The 13,509-nt window shown below is 53.1% G+C and overlaps 2 protein-coding genes across 2 annotated transcripts in view; both read right to left on the reverse strand.

The window, feature by feature from the left end:
* LOC106510200 (glutathione S-transferase Mu 1) overlaps positions 1-1,992 on the reverse strand; it is a 35,468-nt gene extending 33,476 nt beyond the window's left edge. Inside the window, exons 1-5 of the mRNA XM_021090061.1 lie at positions 1,833-1,992; positions 1,489-1,564; positions 1,005-1,069; positions 627-708; positions 429-529 (exon numbers count right to left, since the gene is read on the reverse strand). Coding sequence (XP_020945720.1) covers positions 429-529; positions 627-708; positions 1,005-1,069; positions 1,489-1,564; positions 1,833-1,868 — 360 coding nt within the window. The 5' untranslated portion in view covers positions 1,869-1,992. The remainder of the gene's footprint in view (positions 1-428; positions 530-626; positions 709-1,004; positions 1,070-1,488; positions 1,565-1,832) is intronic.
* On the reverse strand, positions 3,744-13,420 carry LOC110260350 (glutathione S-transferase Mu 1-like). The gene is given in 8 exon segments (XM_021090062.1): positions 3,744-4,293; positions 10,781-10,891; positions 10,977-11,072; positions 12,103-12,161; positions 12,164-12,202; positions 12,301-12,382; positions 12,680-12,744; positions 13,165-13,420. Coding segments are annotated over 8 exon segments (582 nt in total). The 5' UTR covers positions 13,193-13,420; the 3' UTR covers positions 3,744-4,191.

Below are 13,509 nucleotides of genomic sequence, written 5' to 3' on the forward strand. Positions count from 1 at the left end.
CATCAACACTCAAATGATTCGGGAAGGAAGGGCCTCTACGAAGCACTGCAAAGAGGGGGTAGAAATGGCGTGGTTGCCTGAGCAGTTTCTGCTCAGTTGCGGAGAATCTGAGAGGCAGAAAGGAAGGAGGGAGAGGAACCAAGTCAGACCTTGTGCTGCCTACTGGGCAAATGTGCTGATGCCCGAGATGCCCAGGAGGAGGCACTGGCCTGACGCAGTAAACACTCTGTCTAGGAAATGAGGACTGGGGACGATGATAAGACTGGTGGGAACTGAGAGTTTCTGTTTCACACACGGCGGGTTCTCGGGGTCACTCTGGGGACCACATGGACTGGCTGGGTGGGTAAGTAGCTCCCAAGAGTTCAAATGGCAAAAGAACCAGTGCACATGGGACCCTGTCCAGCCCAGCCCAGTGGGAGGGGACTCACAAAGTCAGGGCTGTAGCAGATCCTGGCCATCTGCAAACGGACATCCATAGCTTGGTTCTCCAAAATGTCCACTCGAATCTTCTCCTCCTCTGTCTCCCCACCTGCGGCCACACCCCAGAGACACACCCTCAGCAGCCGACCCCGGCCAAGGCCAGGGCAATGCCACCTGGTCCCCTGACACCCCCCAGACGCACTCACACATGTTGTGCTTGCGAGCAATGTAGCGCAGGATGGCGTTGCTCTGGGTCAGCTTGTGAGCCCCGTCAATTAAGTAGGGCAGCTGCAAGAACAACAGGCACAGGTGCTCGGACCAACTGCCTCCCCTGCACCCTCCCTTCAGCAAGGGCACAGGTGACACCTGGCACTCACACAGCCTGGCCCATGGGAGCCACTCCACTATCTACCGAAACACGAAGGGAGGAGCTGGGACCAGAGCATCATGGAAAGACGGCGAAGAGCACCAGGAGCTGAGACCGTGAGCACAAGGCACCAGACCCTGAGACCGCTAAGCTGGCAAAGGAGCTGGAGAGAGACACCGTCCACTCTCCCCCACGGCAACCCAGCCCCCACACCTACATTGGGGAAGTCCAGGCCCAGCTTGAATTTGTCACTCAGCCACTGGCTTCTGTCATAGTCGGGAGCTGTGGGAAAGGAGATGCAGTGAAACAACCCTCCCCACACACCAGCCCTCCCTCATGGGGACCTGCCACGGGGTCAGAGGCAAGACCTCCTGGAACAGGTGGATCTGGCATCTGAACCACTAAGACTCCCATGGCAGCTCTGGGGGAAAATGCACTTAGGAGGATTTGGAAGCTACACGAGTAAGGCTTACTAAGCACCTGGGCAACCTCTTAGGGGAACCCATGCCCAGGGCTGGTACAGGCACCCAGCCATGGACTCTCACGTCCTGCCTTGGTGGCCAGCTGCACCCCCAAAGGGTTTGGGAAAGGGCAGACCCCTGTGGAAGCTGGTGGAGCCTGACAGAGGCGGGCCACAGGGGTCAGGACATGGCATGCCTGGCCCAAATCAGCACGACCTGAACAGAACAGGATGCCATTACCGTCCCCCATCGTGTACTTCTTCTCCTCGTAGCTGGAGTCTGTGTACTCCAGGAGCAGGCGGATGGCGTGGGCCAGCTGGGAGAGATTGTCATGACAGAGGTCAGAGGCGAGCTCCCACTGCAAACCTTTCTCAGTTCCAGGTCACCTCCCCGACACCCCAGCCGCCCTCCCCACCCACCCACAGCTACCCCTAAGCAGCTCAGGCTGAGGGAAGGGGCTCCCCTGCAGCAGGACCCACAGAAGCTCCTGGTAGAACAGGCTCCCAGCTGCGCAGCATTTCCCCAGCCGCGCATTTCCCACCTGCCAGCTTCCTCCCCATCCGCCCCAGTGGTCCCTCCCTCACCCCGCGGATGTCCCAGTAACCGAGGATCATCGTCATGTTGCTGCTGTCTGAGCTCCGAAGGGAGAGGCTGCAGGGAAGCTGCCCTGGAAATTTCTCCCCTGACCCGCTCGCTGGTGAAAGGAGACAGGAAACTCCCGCCCCCTCCTCGGCCCCGCCCCTCGTCGGCCCCGCCCCCAGGGCCTCCCTCCGCGCTGCCCCAGGGAAGCCTCCCAGGAGCACCCGCCCCTCCCAGCAGCTGCAACTTCAGGGGCAAGTTCGGGCACCTGGAGGAAACCAGGCACCTGGCTCAAGCTCGCCTGCTTCCCACCCCTGATGGACCTCTGAAGTCCGGGACACTGGCAGTGACCCCGGAAAACCGGCTTGAATCCTGACACCACCAAGGCTCCCCACCTCCCCTCCACTCGCTGGCCAAGCTCCGTTTTAACCCTGGGTTGCAGAGTTCCCACGGGCTCTGGGAGGCTCTGACTGCCGAGTGAAAACCAAGAGTGGTGCCCCTCAAGCCACCGCCTACGCCAGAGCCACAGCAACGTGGAATCCGAGCCGCATCTGCGATCCACACCACAGCTCACAGCAAAGCCGGATCCTTAACCCACTGAGCAAGGCCAGGGATCAAACCCACAACCTCATGGTTCCTAGTCGGATTTTTTCCACTGCACCACGAGGGAACTCCCCAGCTTGTTAATTTCTTTAGCCATAAATATCGTCTGTGTAAGCTAAGGATATCCAGGATAGAGAAAACATTTTTAACCTGAAATAATAAAAATAACCATTGACAAGAGACTGCCAAGTTGTATATTGGACAACATTTTTCCACCGGCCTGTAATATTTTTGATAAAAACTATAGACAAACTAAGACTGCAAGACATTAGAAAGGAACTAAGTTCAAAAGGAAAAATATGGAAAAGAAGAAACACCAGTAATTAGAAAAATTTCCCATTCCAACAAATTGTTTACTCTTTAATTGCAGTCTTTGTATGGATTACCTCCTGTTTTAAGGACTGCATTAATTTGTTCTTCTTGTTTTCTTTATGTTTTTTGCTTTTTTGCTTTTTGTTTTTTAGGGCTGCACCTGCAGCATATGGAGGTTCCCAGGCTAGGGGCCGAATCAGAGCTGCAGCTGCCGGTGTGCACCACAGCCAACTAACACCAGATCCAAGCCGAGTCTATGACCTACACCACGGCTCACAGCAACGCCAGATCCTTAACCTACTGAGCAAGGCCAGGGATCAAACCTGTGTCCTCATGGATACTAGTTGGGGCCTTAACCCACTGACACAAAGGGAGTGTGTATTTTTTTTAAGTAATCATCTTTTACCACTGAAATCTAAGATTTAAGCTTGAATAAAGCTATGCCCTTTCAATTCGAGTTCCTAAATCAGGAGTCGGGAAACTAAGCCCCCTGTTTTTGAAGTTCTGTTGAAATACAGCTCCATCCATTCTTGTAGGTCTGTGGCTGCTTTCATACTGCAGGGATAAGGGTAAGCACTTGTGATAGAGACCATATGGTCCCCAAAGCCAAAATATTTACTGACTTATCAGTTTCATTAACTTTTAACTTTACTGGACTTTGACATCTTTCCAGTTTTATCTTTTTTAAAACTAATCATTTCTTAATTTTATTATTATTCCTACTTCTCCCTTTTAAATTAACAACTGCAAGAAATGACCATCTAGACAATTGGCCAACAAGAGACTTTTCCAAAAACGTCTCCCTGTTTTTTTTTTTTTTTTTTTGTTTGTTTTGTTTTGTTTTTTTTTTTTTTTTGGCTCTTATAAGGCCACATCCACAGCATATGGAGGATCCCATGCTAGGGGTCAAATCAGAGCTACAGCGCCAGCCTGCACTACAGCCACAGCAACGTGGGATGTGAGCCACATCTGTGACCTACACCACAGCTCACGGCAACCTCAGATCCTTAAACCACTGAGAGAGGCCAGGGATTGAATCCACAACCTCATGGATGCTAGTCGGGTTCCTTAACCACTGAGCCTTGACAGGGACTCCTCTCCCTGTTGTAGCTAAGACTCCAGCCTGTGCCTTCACAAGGCCAGCTCTGCCACCCAGCCGCTCTTTGAGGAACCTGCCAATCAGATCGTACCTGAGAGCGCTGCGGCTTTGCAGGTGTCCTGATGGAAAATGCTCAGCCCCTCTTTACTGCACAGATGGGCTGGCACTTTGGCCCAGCAAACTAGGCCTGCCCACTGCAGCCCAAGTTATTTCAGAGCCAGCTACAGTCTATGAAATGCTTAACTTACACAGACCCAGTGGCTTCCCCCATACCTGCAGGCTTAATCTTCTGAACGTTCTCCTGGATCCCCAGGGCCTGCGATAGGTGTCTCCAGAGCTCTGAATCCCAATCATGCCTGTAGAGTTTGCCAGGCTTTTGGTCCTCTTGTGTCTTGGTTTTTATTTTTTGGCTGCACTGGTGGCATGTGGAAGTTCCCAGCCCAGGGACTGACCTGTAGCACAGCAGGGACCAGAGCCATGGCAGGGACAGTGCTGGTTGCTCAACTCACTGTGCCCCAGGAGAACTCTGCCAGGGTTTTAGCTAAAGATAATACTTTCAAATTTCCAACATTATTGAACACACACTGTTTGCGAGGCAGTGTAACAGATATGAGAGATAAAATCACATAAGACACGTGTTCTCTCCTGGATGAATGTGTGGTCAAGTTGGAAAGGAAAACAGGTATCACAATGAGGACAACACAGCGGGTGTTTTACTGAGATAAGGTCCTAAGAACACAGAGGAGGGGGCTCTAAAGCAGAGGATCCCACCCTATCAGTGGACTGCTCAACCCCCTCCCCCAGCACCCAGGAGCGCTTGACCATGACACAGAGTGCTACCAGCCCACAGGAGGCATCCCCTGACTGCTGAATTAAGGTGGGAACCAGGCCCCCTTCTGTAGAGACCCCATGCTAAGCAACAGAGGTGCCTGCAGTGGAGGTAGAAGGAGCAAGAAACATTATCATCCTCCCGTTCCCAAGCCTCCACCACACACACCTGCCTCCCCATCCACGGAGCCCCTGCAGTGGACGACAGAAGGGAAAATGGACCACCCCACACCCAGCACAGGCAGTCGTGCGTCCAGAGCACCAGGAGGGCGTAAGACAAGACACAGCGCGTGTGATTGAGGCTTTACTGAGGACCAGACAGGGCTGGGCAGGAACCACGCTGGGAAGCAGGGCCTGCACACCAGGCCAGGACGGGTCTTCGGGGCAGTGCTGGGAGCTCAGAGCAGAGCTCCATGGGCCAGGGGTCTGGCTGGGCTCCTCCGAGCAGAAGCAACCATGGAAGCATAGAAGGGTTGGCTTTAGTGCAGGAGGGAAAACATGGGGCTGGGGGAACAGGTTGAAGAAACGTGGGGAGCTGAAGTTTAAAGGATGGATGGAAAGGGGGCTGGGAGGGAGAAAAGGGGGCCAATAGGGCATCTAGAATGACTAGAAGGGCAAAGAACGGGGCCTGGGCTGCAGGGAGGCCACCTGTTCTCCAGAGCCCCCGTCCTCCGTCCATCTCCTGGCTGCAGGACACTACTTGTTGCCCCACATGGCCACCTTCAGAAACAAAGGACCTGGGAGGAAGCGACTGGACCTCATGTAGGCAGCGATCTTCTTCAGGCCCTGGGGGGGGGCAAAAAGAAGGCCAGACTCAGGTCTGCTGCCCCCACTGGGGCTCATGCAGATCCACCCAAGTTTAGAACCCAGGTACTGCCCTTCCCAGGGGTCAAGTGTTGCGGGGGGGAAGACAGTCCTCCGGCTGCCTTGCTCTGAAAAGGTAACTCTTCCAACTTCCTGAAATTCGTGTGATCCCTAAGGAAGGCTTCCCACTTATACGAAGACTCTGCCCAGTGCCCGGTGCCATGGACCCACTAGAGATGAGGACGCAGGTCTAGAATCGCCACGCAACGACCCTCTGGGCAGGGTTCTATTGTCAAAATGTATCAGGAGGCAACTAGGCACAGAGACGTTAAGCACCTCCCTCGTGCTCGCACAGCTCCTAAGGAATATGGCTAGAATGCGGCTGGGCTCTCTCTCTCCAGCCTCAGCTCTTTCGGCTGCATGCCCTTCTTACAGTTGGGCACTAAAAGACAAAGAGGCTCGCTCATCATCAGGTAATACAAAGGGTTAAGTCTCAAACCCAGGGCAGTTGCTCACCAACAGTGTGCTGGGAGGGGAACTCAGCATGGAAAAAAACAAAACAAAACAGGCTGAGATATGCTGTAGATACATGGCCCCTGGAGAGCCAAGATGCAGATCTAAGGAGGAATTCCAGTGACACCAGACTGGCACAACTTCCCCTACCTAGGAAAGCACTGAGACCATCAACTTGAGATAGCTGCCTTTCAGTGGTCGGCGGTGATCTCTCAGCAAGCTGTGGGATTGCCTGCATGTATTCCTGGCCCTCTTCCCCTGCCTCTTCAGAGCAGTTCCTCGGAGCTACGCTCAGAGGCTTTCTCCTGGGCTAGAGTTCTCAGGAAGGTCCCCGAATAAAACGGAAACTCACTGCCCTTACACTGTGTGGGTTTTCTGTCCAGGGGACAGTTTTGACAGCTACGAAGGAACCCACAGGAGACTTCTTCCGTTCACCTGAACTACAAGGATGTGGAGCCTTGTGCCCATGCACCTGTCTGCATGGCCAGACAAACATGTAGAGTCTCTCCCGGTCTCATCGCCCATCTGGGTTGAAGATTCTGAGTTTTCTTCATTGGTGAATGAAGAAGGTACCTGACTTCTCAGACGAGAGACAGTGAAAAAGGACCCAGTTGGGAAACACGGGGAAGATTCAGTCTGCGTTAATAAGTAAGGGATTAGTTGGCTTTTTTTTTTTTCTCTCTGCTTTTTCGGGCCGCACCCTCGGTATATGAAAGTTCCCAGGTTAGGGGTCCAATTGGAGCTACAGCTGCCGGCCGACACCACAGCCACAACAATGCCAGATCCGAGCCATGTCTGTGACCTACATCACAGCTCACGGCAAAACAGATCCTTAACCCACTGAGCGGGGCTGGGGATTGAACCCACATCCTCCCAGATTCTAGTTGGGTTTGTTTCCGCTGAGCTGCAGTGGGAACTCCTGGTTGGCATCTTAACAAGGGAAACCCACTCATTAAATTAAAGAAACCACCCCCCTCCGTGCCGGGGATGCACATGAAGTTCAGCCATCCGTTCACCGGGCTCACGGTGCTTTTAGACCATGAGAGGGAGAAACTGAGACGTGTCCAAGAGCTGCAGTGACTATGGAGACACCAAGGAGAGTTAAACTCACCATCAGGACACCAGCCCACCAGACGCAGTAATCGATAGTAATTTCATCCTGAGAAACAGACTCTGAAATGGGAAACAAAGCTTTCCAAGCAAAAGGAACATTGCTGTGGCTGCGGGGTAGGCCGGCACCTGTAGCTCCGATTTAACCCTATCCAGGGAACTTCCATATGCCACACGTGGGGCCCTAAAACGCAAAAAAAAAAAAAAAAAAAAAAAAAAAAAAACCCAACCCAGCAAAAGAGCCAAGAAGGTAAAAGATTACACTGATTACACTGAGATACCTGAGCAGCAATTCCCTGGGGCAACAGTTAGGTCAATTAATTCACTTAATGATTAAACAAAAGGCCAGGGTCTGGGCTCATCCCTTACTGGGGTCCTCCAAGACTTTTATACAGAAATGGATTAAATAGCCAGGGAATCAAAAGGAAAAGTTTCTGGGACTCCTCATGGGACCAAGACTGCTTCACAGGATCCTACTGAAGACTATGGTTAAAGGTATAAGAGTTAACAGAACTTAGATGAAAGTTTATTAAAAACCGGTGTAACTGGGAGTTCCCGCTATGGTGCAAGGTTAAAGATGCAGTGTTGTCTGAGCAGCGGTGTGGGTTTGATCCCCAGTCCTACCCAGTGGCTTAAGGACCCGGCTTACTGCCAGAGCTGTGGTGTAGGTCACAGCTGCAGGTCAGATTGGATCCCTGGCCTCGGAACTTCCATATCACAGGTGTGGCCAAAAAAAAAAGGGAATTAAAAACACACTGGTAAGAAAAAAAAAAAAGAAAGAAAAAAAAGAAACGAGTTCCCATCATGGCCCATTGGTTAACAAATCCGACCAGGAACCATGAGGTTGCGGGTTCCATCCCTCGCTTTGCTCAGTGGGTTAACGATCCGGTGTTGCCGTGGGCTGTGGTATAGGTTGCAGATGCGGCTTGGATCCCGAGTTGCTGTGGCCCTGGTGTACGCCAGAGGCTACAGCTCCAATTGGACCCCTAGCCTGGGAACCTCCATATGCCACAGGAGCTGCCCAAGAAATAGCAAAAAGACAAAAAAAAAAAAAAAAAAACACTGGTGTATTTGAACAGACTTTCTGTCAGGTGGTTACATCTCTTTTGCTGGGTTATATTGTGCAGATGGACAATATGTCTCATCGGGGAACGCCTCCCAGCAGGTAGCATATGATGGGACATATAAAAACATTAGTTAAAATAAAGGAAACCAACAGCGTTACCCTAGCCCGCACGCTCGGAAGTAAAACCTGGGGTCTGATAATTAGGGACTAATAAAAGCAATAGTGGAGTTTGGGTTGGATTTTTTTTTTTTTTTTTTTTTTTTTTTGTCCCTAAGGTAAACTGGTCTGAGTTGACTTGTGTGCTCAGAAAGAGGGTTTCTGTGAATCGCCTTGTGCAAACATCTCAAGGCATGATACACTGATCCCTAAAGTTCTAGAACCTAGAAATCGTCTGATTTCTAGTTTAGTTGGAAATGTTCCCACTGATAGAAAGAAACACATGAACGAAAATGGGAAAATCAGTCATTCGATATCACTTAGGCGGCAGCATCCCACTGCAACGACCCATAAGAGGGCACCCTGAGAGGAATTCACAATGGCCCAAACCACGATGACACTTCAGTCCTGTGGATATGGGGGCCCCTAGAGACCTAGGATGCACATACAGGAAAGAAGTTCAGTGGCTCCAGATTCATACATCTTCCTACACAGAGAAAAGCACGAAAATCATTAACTTGAGATCGTTTTCTCTCTTTTTTTTTTTTGGCCACGCCCACAGCACATGGATGTTCCCAGCCCAGGGACCAAGGCCATGCCCCAGCAGCGACCCAAGCTGCTGCAGTAACAACCCCAGACGCCAATCGGCTGCACCACAAGAGAACTCCGGGATACCTGTTTTTCAATGATTAGCAGGAAGTGTTGCCCCAAAGGCATGGTGACTGCAGGTACTCCCCAGCCAACGAGTCATACACCTCCAGGCTCCTGCTCTACTTCCTCAGAGCACTTCCTCGGACTCACCCCAGACACTGACTCCTGCACTGCAGTCCTCCGTAAGGGCCCCCAGTACAACGAAATCGGGCCGCTCTGAAGTTGGGAGTTTTTTTCCCCATGCAACACCTCACCCCAAGAGGACTTGTTCTTCTCCTGCAAAATGCACACTCTTTTTCAGAAAAGGCTCCTGGGTTCCCCAGGTTGGCCTCTGGAGGGAACTCGAACAGAACAAAGGGGCTCAGGAAGAAGACAGATCTCACACAATGACGCAAAACAAACCTGGATGAAAGGCCAGGCCGACTCTAATCAGTCCACTGCAAGGACAGAGTCCAACTGCCCCGCCTGGCACCCGAGCCCCATCTCAATGGACGCCTACCGACTTCATCTGCCGTTGCAGCCACCCAGGCAGTAAGACACGCAGGGGTGTCTGTGCACCATCTTCCCAAAATAGAGAGTGAGTGTGCAGTAAGCTCCAGGGATGCAAAGATCCTGGGGCTGCCTGTACCCACAGCCCAGGCCCCAGCAGGCCATGCCGCAGCCCACCTCTGGCCCCATCTTCCCTGCCAGGTCTTGCAAAATCCCCAAGGTTGATCAGCATGGACCAGAACCAGAGCTGATGAGAAGTAGCTGAGAAGGCACATTTAAAGATAGGAACCAGAAACGGATTGTGGGCGGAAAGACCTACTGGACCAACGCCTCAAATTCCCCAATCTGTCACAGATCTGCCGACTTGGGTGTTTGGCTTCTGGCTGACCGAGGGTGACCGCTGATGAGCTGGGAGGTGAGGGCAGGCTGGGCTCCTCCAGCACCAAGGTGGCTGCACGCCACACGCACCACACAGCTCCGTGGTCCTGTAGTTCCCAGCTGCTCAGAGCCCCAGAGGGTGCGCCCCAGGGTGTTACTTCTGCACCCCCCTGTGCCCGACACGGTGACGCCGACAGTGGACAGGGCCACACCAGTGAATGTGACTTAAAAGAAACATATGATCCCACCTCTGAGACAGAATCTCGGGTTATTGGAAAGATAACGGAAGGAGCAGAGAAGGAAGCAAGGGGCTGACCAGAAGAGACAGGAAGATAAAATCCTTCAAGGAAGGATCCTACCTACGTTCTCAAATCCAGCATCAACCACAGTCCTGGGAATCTCAGCACAACCCCTGATGGAAGGTGATAAATACAAAGCCCTCTGGGAACCTGGAGAAAACACTGTCTGTGACTTTGATATTTCATACCAATCCAACTGCGTCTCACTTACTAATGCCAACTGCCTACCAACTCTTGAAGGGTCTGCTTCACCCACACTGTCCAGGGCTGTTATGCCAGAAGAGAAAACAAGGCCCAGAGCCTTTTCTGTTCAACACAGGAACAGGAGAGCCCCTGACTGCTGCCCAGAGACGCCGCTTGCTCTGACTGGGAGCCCGGCACAGCCTGTACGGGCTCTGTGACCTTCAGAAATAACGTATCCTTTCAGCTGAATTCCTTATCTGCAAAATGGGGGGATAATTCTTCCACACAATGTTGGAAAGATTAACTGTGACACAATCCATGTAAGAGGCTGAGCAGAGACCTTAGCACAAACCAAGGCCTCAATGAATGGTGCATATACCTCACTTTTGTTTCAGCTAAGCAAGCACCAGGGAGAGGAGGGCAGAGAAAAGGTGTGAACAGTAGGGGCATCAGGAGACTCACCTCAAAGCGGCTGAGGAAGTCTCTCAGGTTTGGGAATCCATCCAGGCACTTGGGATCAAATATGCGGTACAGGTCAAGGACATCGTAAGCCAGGAAATCCACATAGGTGAGCTGCAGAAAGGCAAAGCTTGCATGGGCACCAAACGCCGAACCTGCAAAAAATGACAACCCCGGGTCCCCAAAGCCATCCCCTTACCTTGTCCCCTGCAAACCAAGGCCTCTTCCCCAGAAACTCGGAGAAGGGCTTCATCTTTTCAGGGATCTCCTTCAAGTACCCAGGCTTCAGTTTCTCCTGAGGCACAAAACAGCTGTCACCACCCTCACACACAGACTCCCTGGCACACAGCAGGCCTCCCAGGGCTGGGCCGGATCCCAGCTGCCAGCGAGCAGCCACGTCCCCCGACGGCACCTGTTTCGGTGCCCAGGCTATGCTTTAACCCACTGTGGTCATTAGAGTCCTACTGGGTCCCACCTCCCACCCGTGAGAGGGGAACGGAAGGCAAAGGGCAAAGCCACCCTGTCCCTGAACCTGTCACCACTCAGCTCCAAACACCTGCCATGGGTCAGACCAGCAGTGCTGTGAGACCTGGCAGAGCTCAGGCCTCAGCCCTCAGGCACATCAACACTCAAATGACTCAGGAAAGAAAGGACTTCTCTGAAGTCCTACAAAGCAGGTAATAGAAATGGTGTGTAAGGAGTTCCCAGTGTGGTTGGGTGGGTTAAGAAGCCAGTGAGTACGCATGAAGATGCAGATTCCATCCCTGGCCTCAATCAGTGGGTTAAGGTTCGGGGGTTGCCACAAGCTGGGGCGTAGGTGGCAGACGCGGCTCATATCAGGTGTAGCAGTGGCTGTGGTGTAGGCCAGCAGCTGCAGCTCCAATTCAACCCCAAGTCTGGGAACTTCCATATACTACAGGTACGGCCCTAAAAAGGAAAAAAAAGAACCGGTGTGGATGCCTGAGCAGATTCTGCACAGTTGCGGAGAATCTGAGAGGCTGAAAAGAAGGAGGGAGAGGAACCAAGTCAGACCCTGTGCTGCCTACTGTGCACGTGGACTGATGCCCGAGATGCCCAGGAGGAGGCACTGGGCTGACGGGGTAAACACCCTGTCCAGGAACTGAATCCCCACCTGGGGAGTCTGGACTCTATGCTGGGATCGTTGGATGTTAGAGACTCCATTTCATGCACCGGGGTTCTGAGGGTCACTCTGGGGAATCTGTAAGGACTGGCTTGATGGTTCCATAGCTCTAAAGACTTCAAAAAACAAAAGAACCAGTGCACATGGGACCCTGTCCAGCCCAGCCCAGTGGGAGGGGACTCACAAAGTCAGGGCTGTAGCAGATCCTGGCCATCTGCAAACGGACATCCATAGCTTGGTTTCCAAAATGCCCACTCGAATCTTCTCCTCCTCTGTCTCCCCACCTGCAGCCACACCCCAGAGACACACCCTCAGCAGCCGACCCCGGCCAAGGCCAGGGCAATGCCACCAGGACCCTGCCCCCGCCCTCAGCCCAACTCACACATGTTGTGCTTGCGAGCAATGTAGCGCAGGATGGCGTTGCTCTGGGTCAGCTTGTGAGCCCCATCAATTAAGTAGGTCAGCTGCAAGAACAACAGGCACAGGTCGCTCGGACCAACTGCCTCCCCTGCACCCTCCCTTCAGCAAGGGCACAGGTGACACCTGGCACTCACACAGCCTGGCCCATGGGAGCCACTCCACTATCTACCGAAACACGAAGGGAGGAGCTGGGACCAGGGCATCATGGAAAGACGGTGAAGACCACCAGGAACTGAGACCGCGAGCACAAGGCACCAGACCCTGAGACCGCTAAGCTGGCAAAGGAGCTGGAGAGAGACACCGTCCACTCTCCCCCACGGCAACCCAGCCCCCACACCTACATTGGGGAAGTCCAGGCCCAGCTTGAATTTGTCACTCAGCCACTGGCTTCTGTCATAGTCGGGAGCTGTGGGAAAGGAGATGCAGTGAAACAACCCTCCCCACACACCAGCCCTCCTTCATGGGGGACCCGCCACGGGGTCAGAGGCAAGACCTCCTGGAACAGGTGGATCTGGCATCTGAACCACTAAGACTCCCATGGCAGCTCTGGGGGAAAGGACACTTAGAAAGCTCTGGAACCTACACGAGGAAGGCTTACAAACGGAACCCATGCCAATGGGTATAAAGGAGCCCAACAATCGGCTCTCACGTCCTGCCTCACAGGCCACCTGCACCTTCAAATTTGGGCCAAGAGGCCAGGTCCTGCTCCAGCTGGTAGAGGGTGGCACAGGTAAGCAAGAGGGCGGGACAGGGGTTCCTGGTCAACTAATCAGCAGCGTTGGGCAGAAGTCCGAAGAGGATGCCATTACAATCCCCCATCGAGTACCGTTGGAGTCTGTGTAGTCCAGGAGCATTGGATGGCGTGAGCCAGCTGGGAGACAGGGCCATGACAGAGGTCAGAGCCGAGGGTCCTGATGCAGGAGTTTCACTGCTCCAGGTCACCTCTCCCACACAGACACCCTTCCCCGCGCAAGCCCACGTGACAAGGAAGGACGGAGGGCTGGGGCTTTGGCTTTAGCTCCAGCAAGCTGCGAAGAGAAGCTGCTGGGGAAACCCATCCCCAGCGGCGCAGCATTTCCTCCTCTCCCCCACCCCGCACGCCTCCACCCTCCCCGCCCTCGTGGACCCCCAGCTGGACCCCCAGCACCCAGGTGGATGTCGCAAAAACGCA

The sequence above is a fragment of the Sus scrofa genome, chromosome 4 (genome assembly GCF_000003025.6).
Source record: "Sus scrofa isolate TJ Tabasco breed Duroc chromosome 4, Sscrofa11.1, whole genome shotgun sequence".
Lineage (NCBI taxonomy): Eukaryota > Metazoa > Chordata > Mammalia > Artiodactyla > Suidae > Sus > Sus scrofa.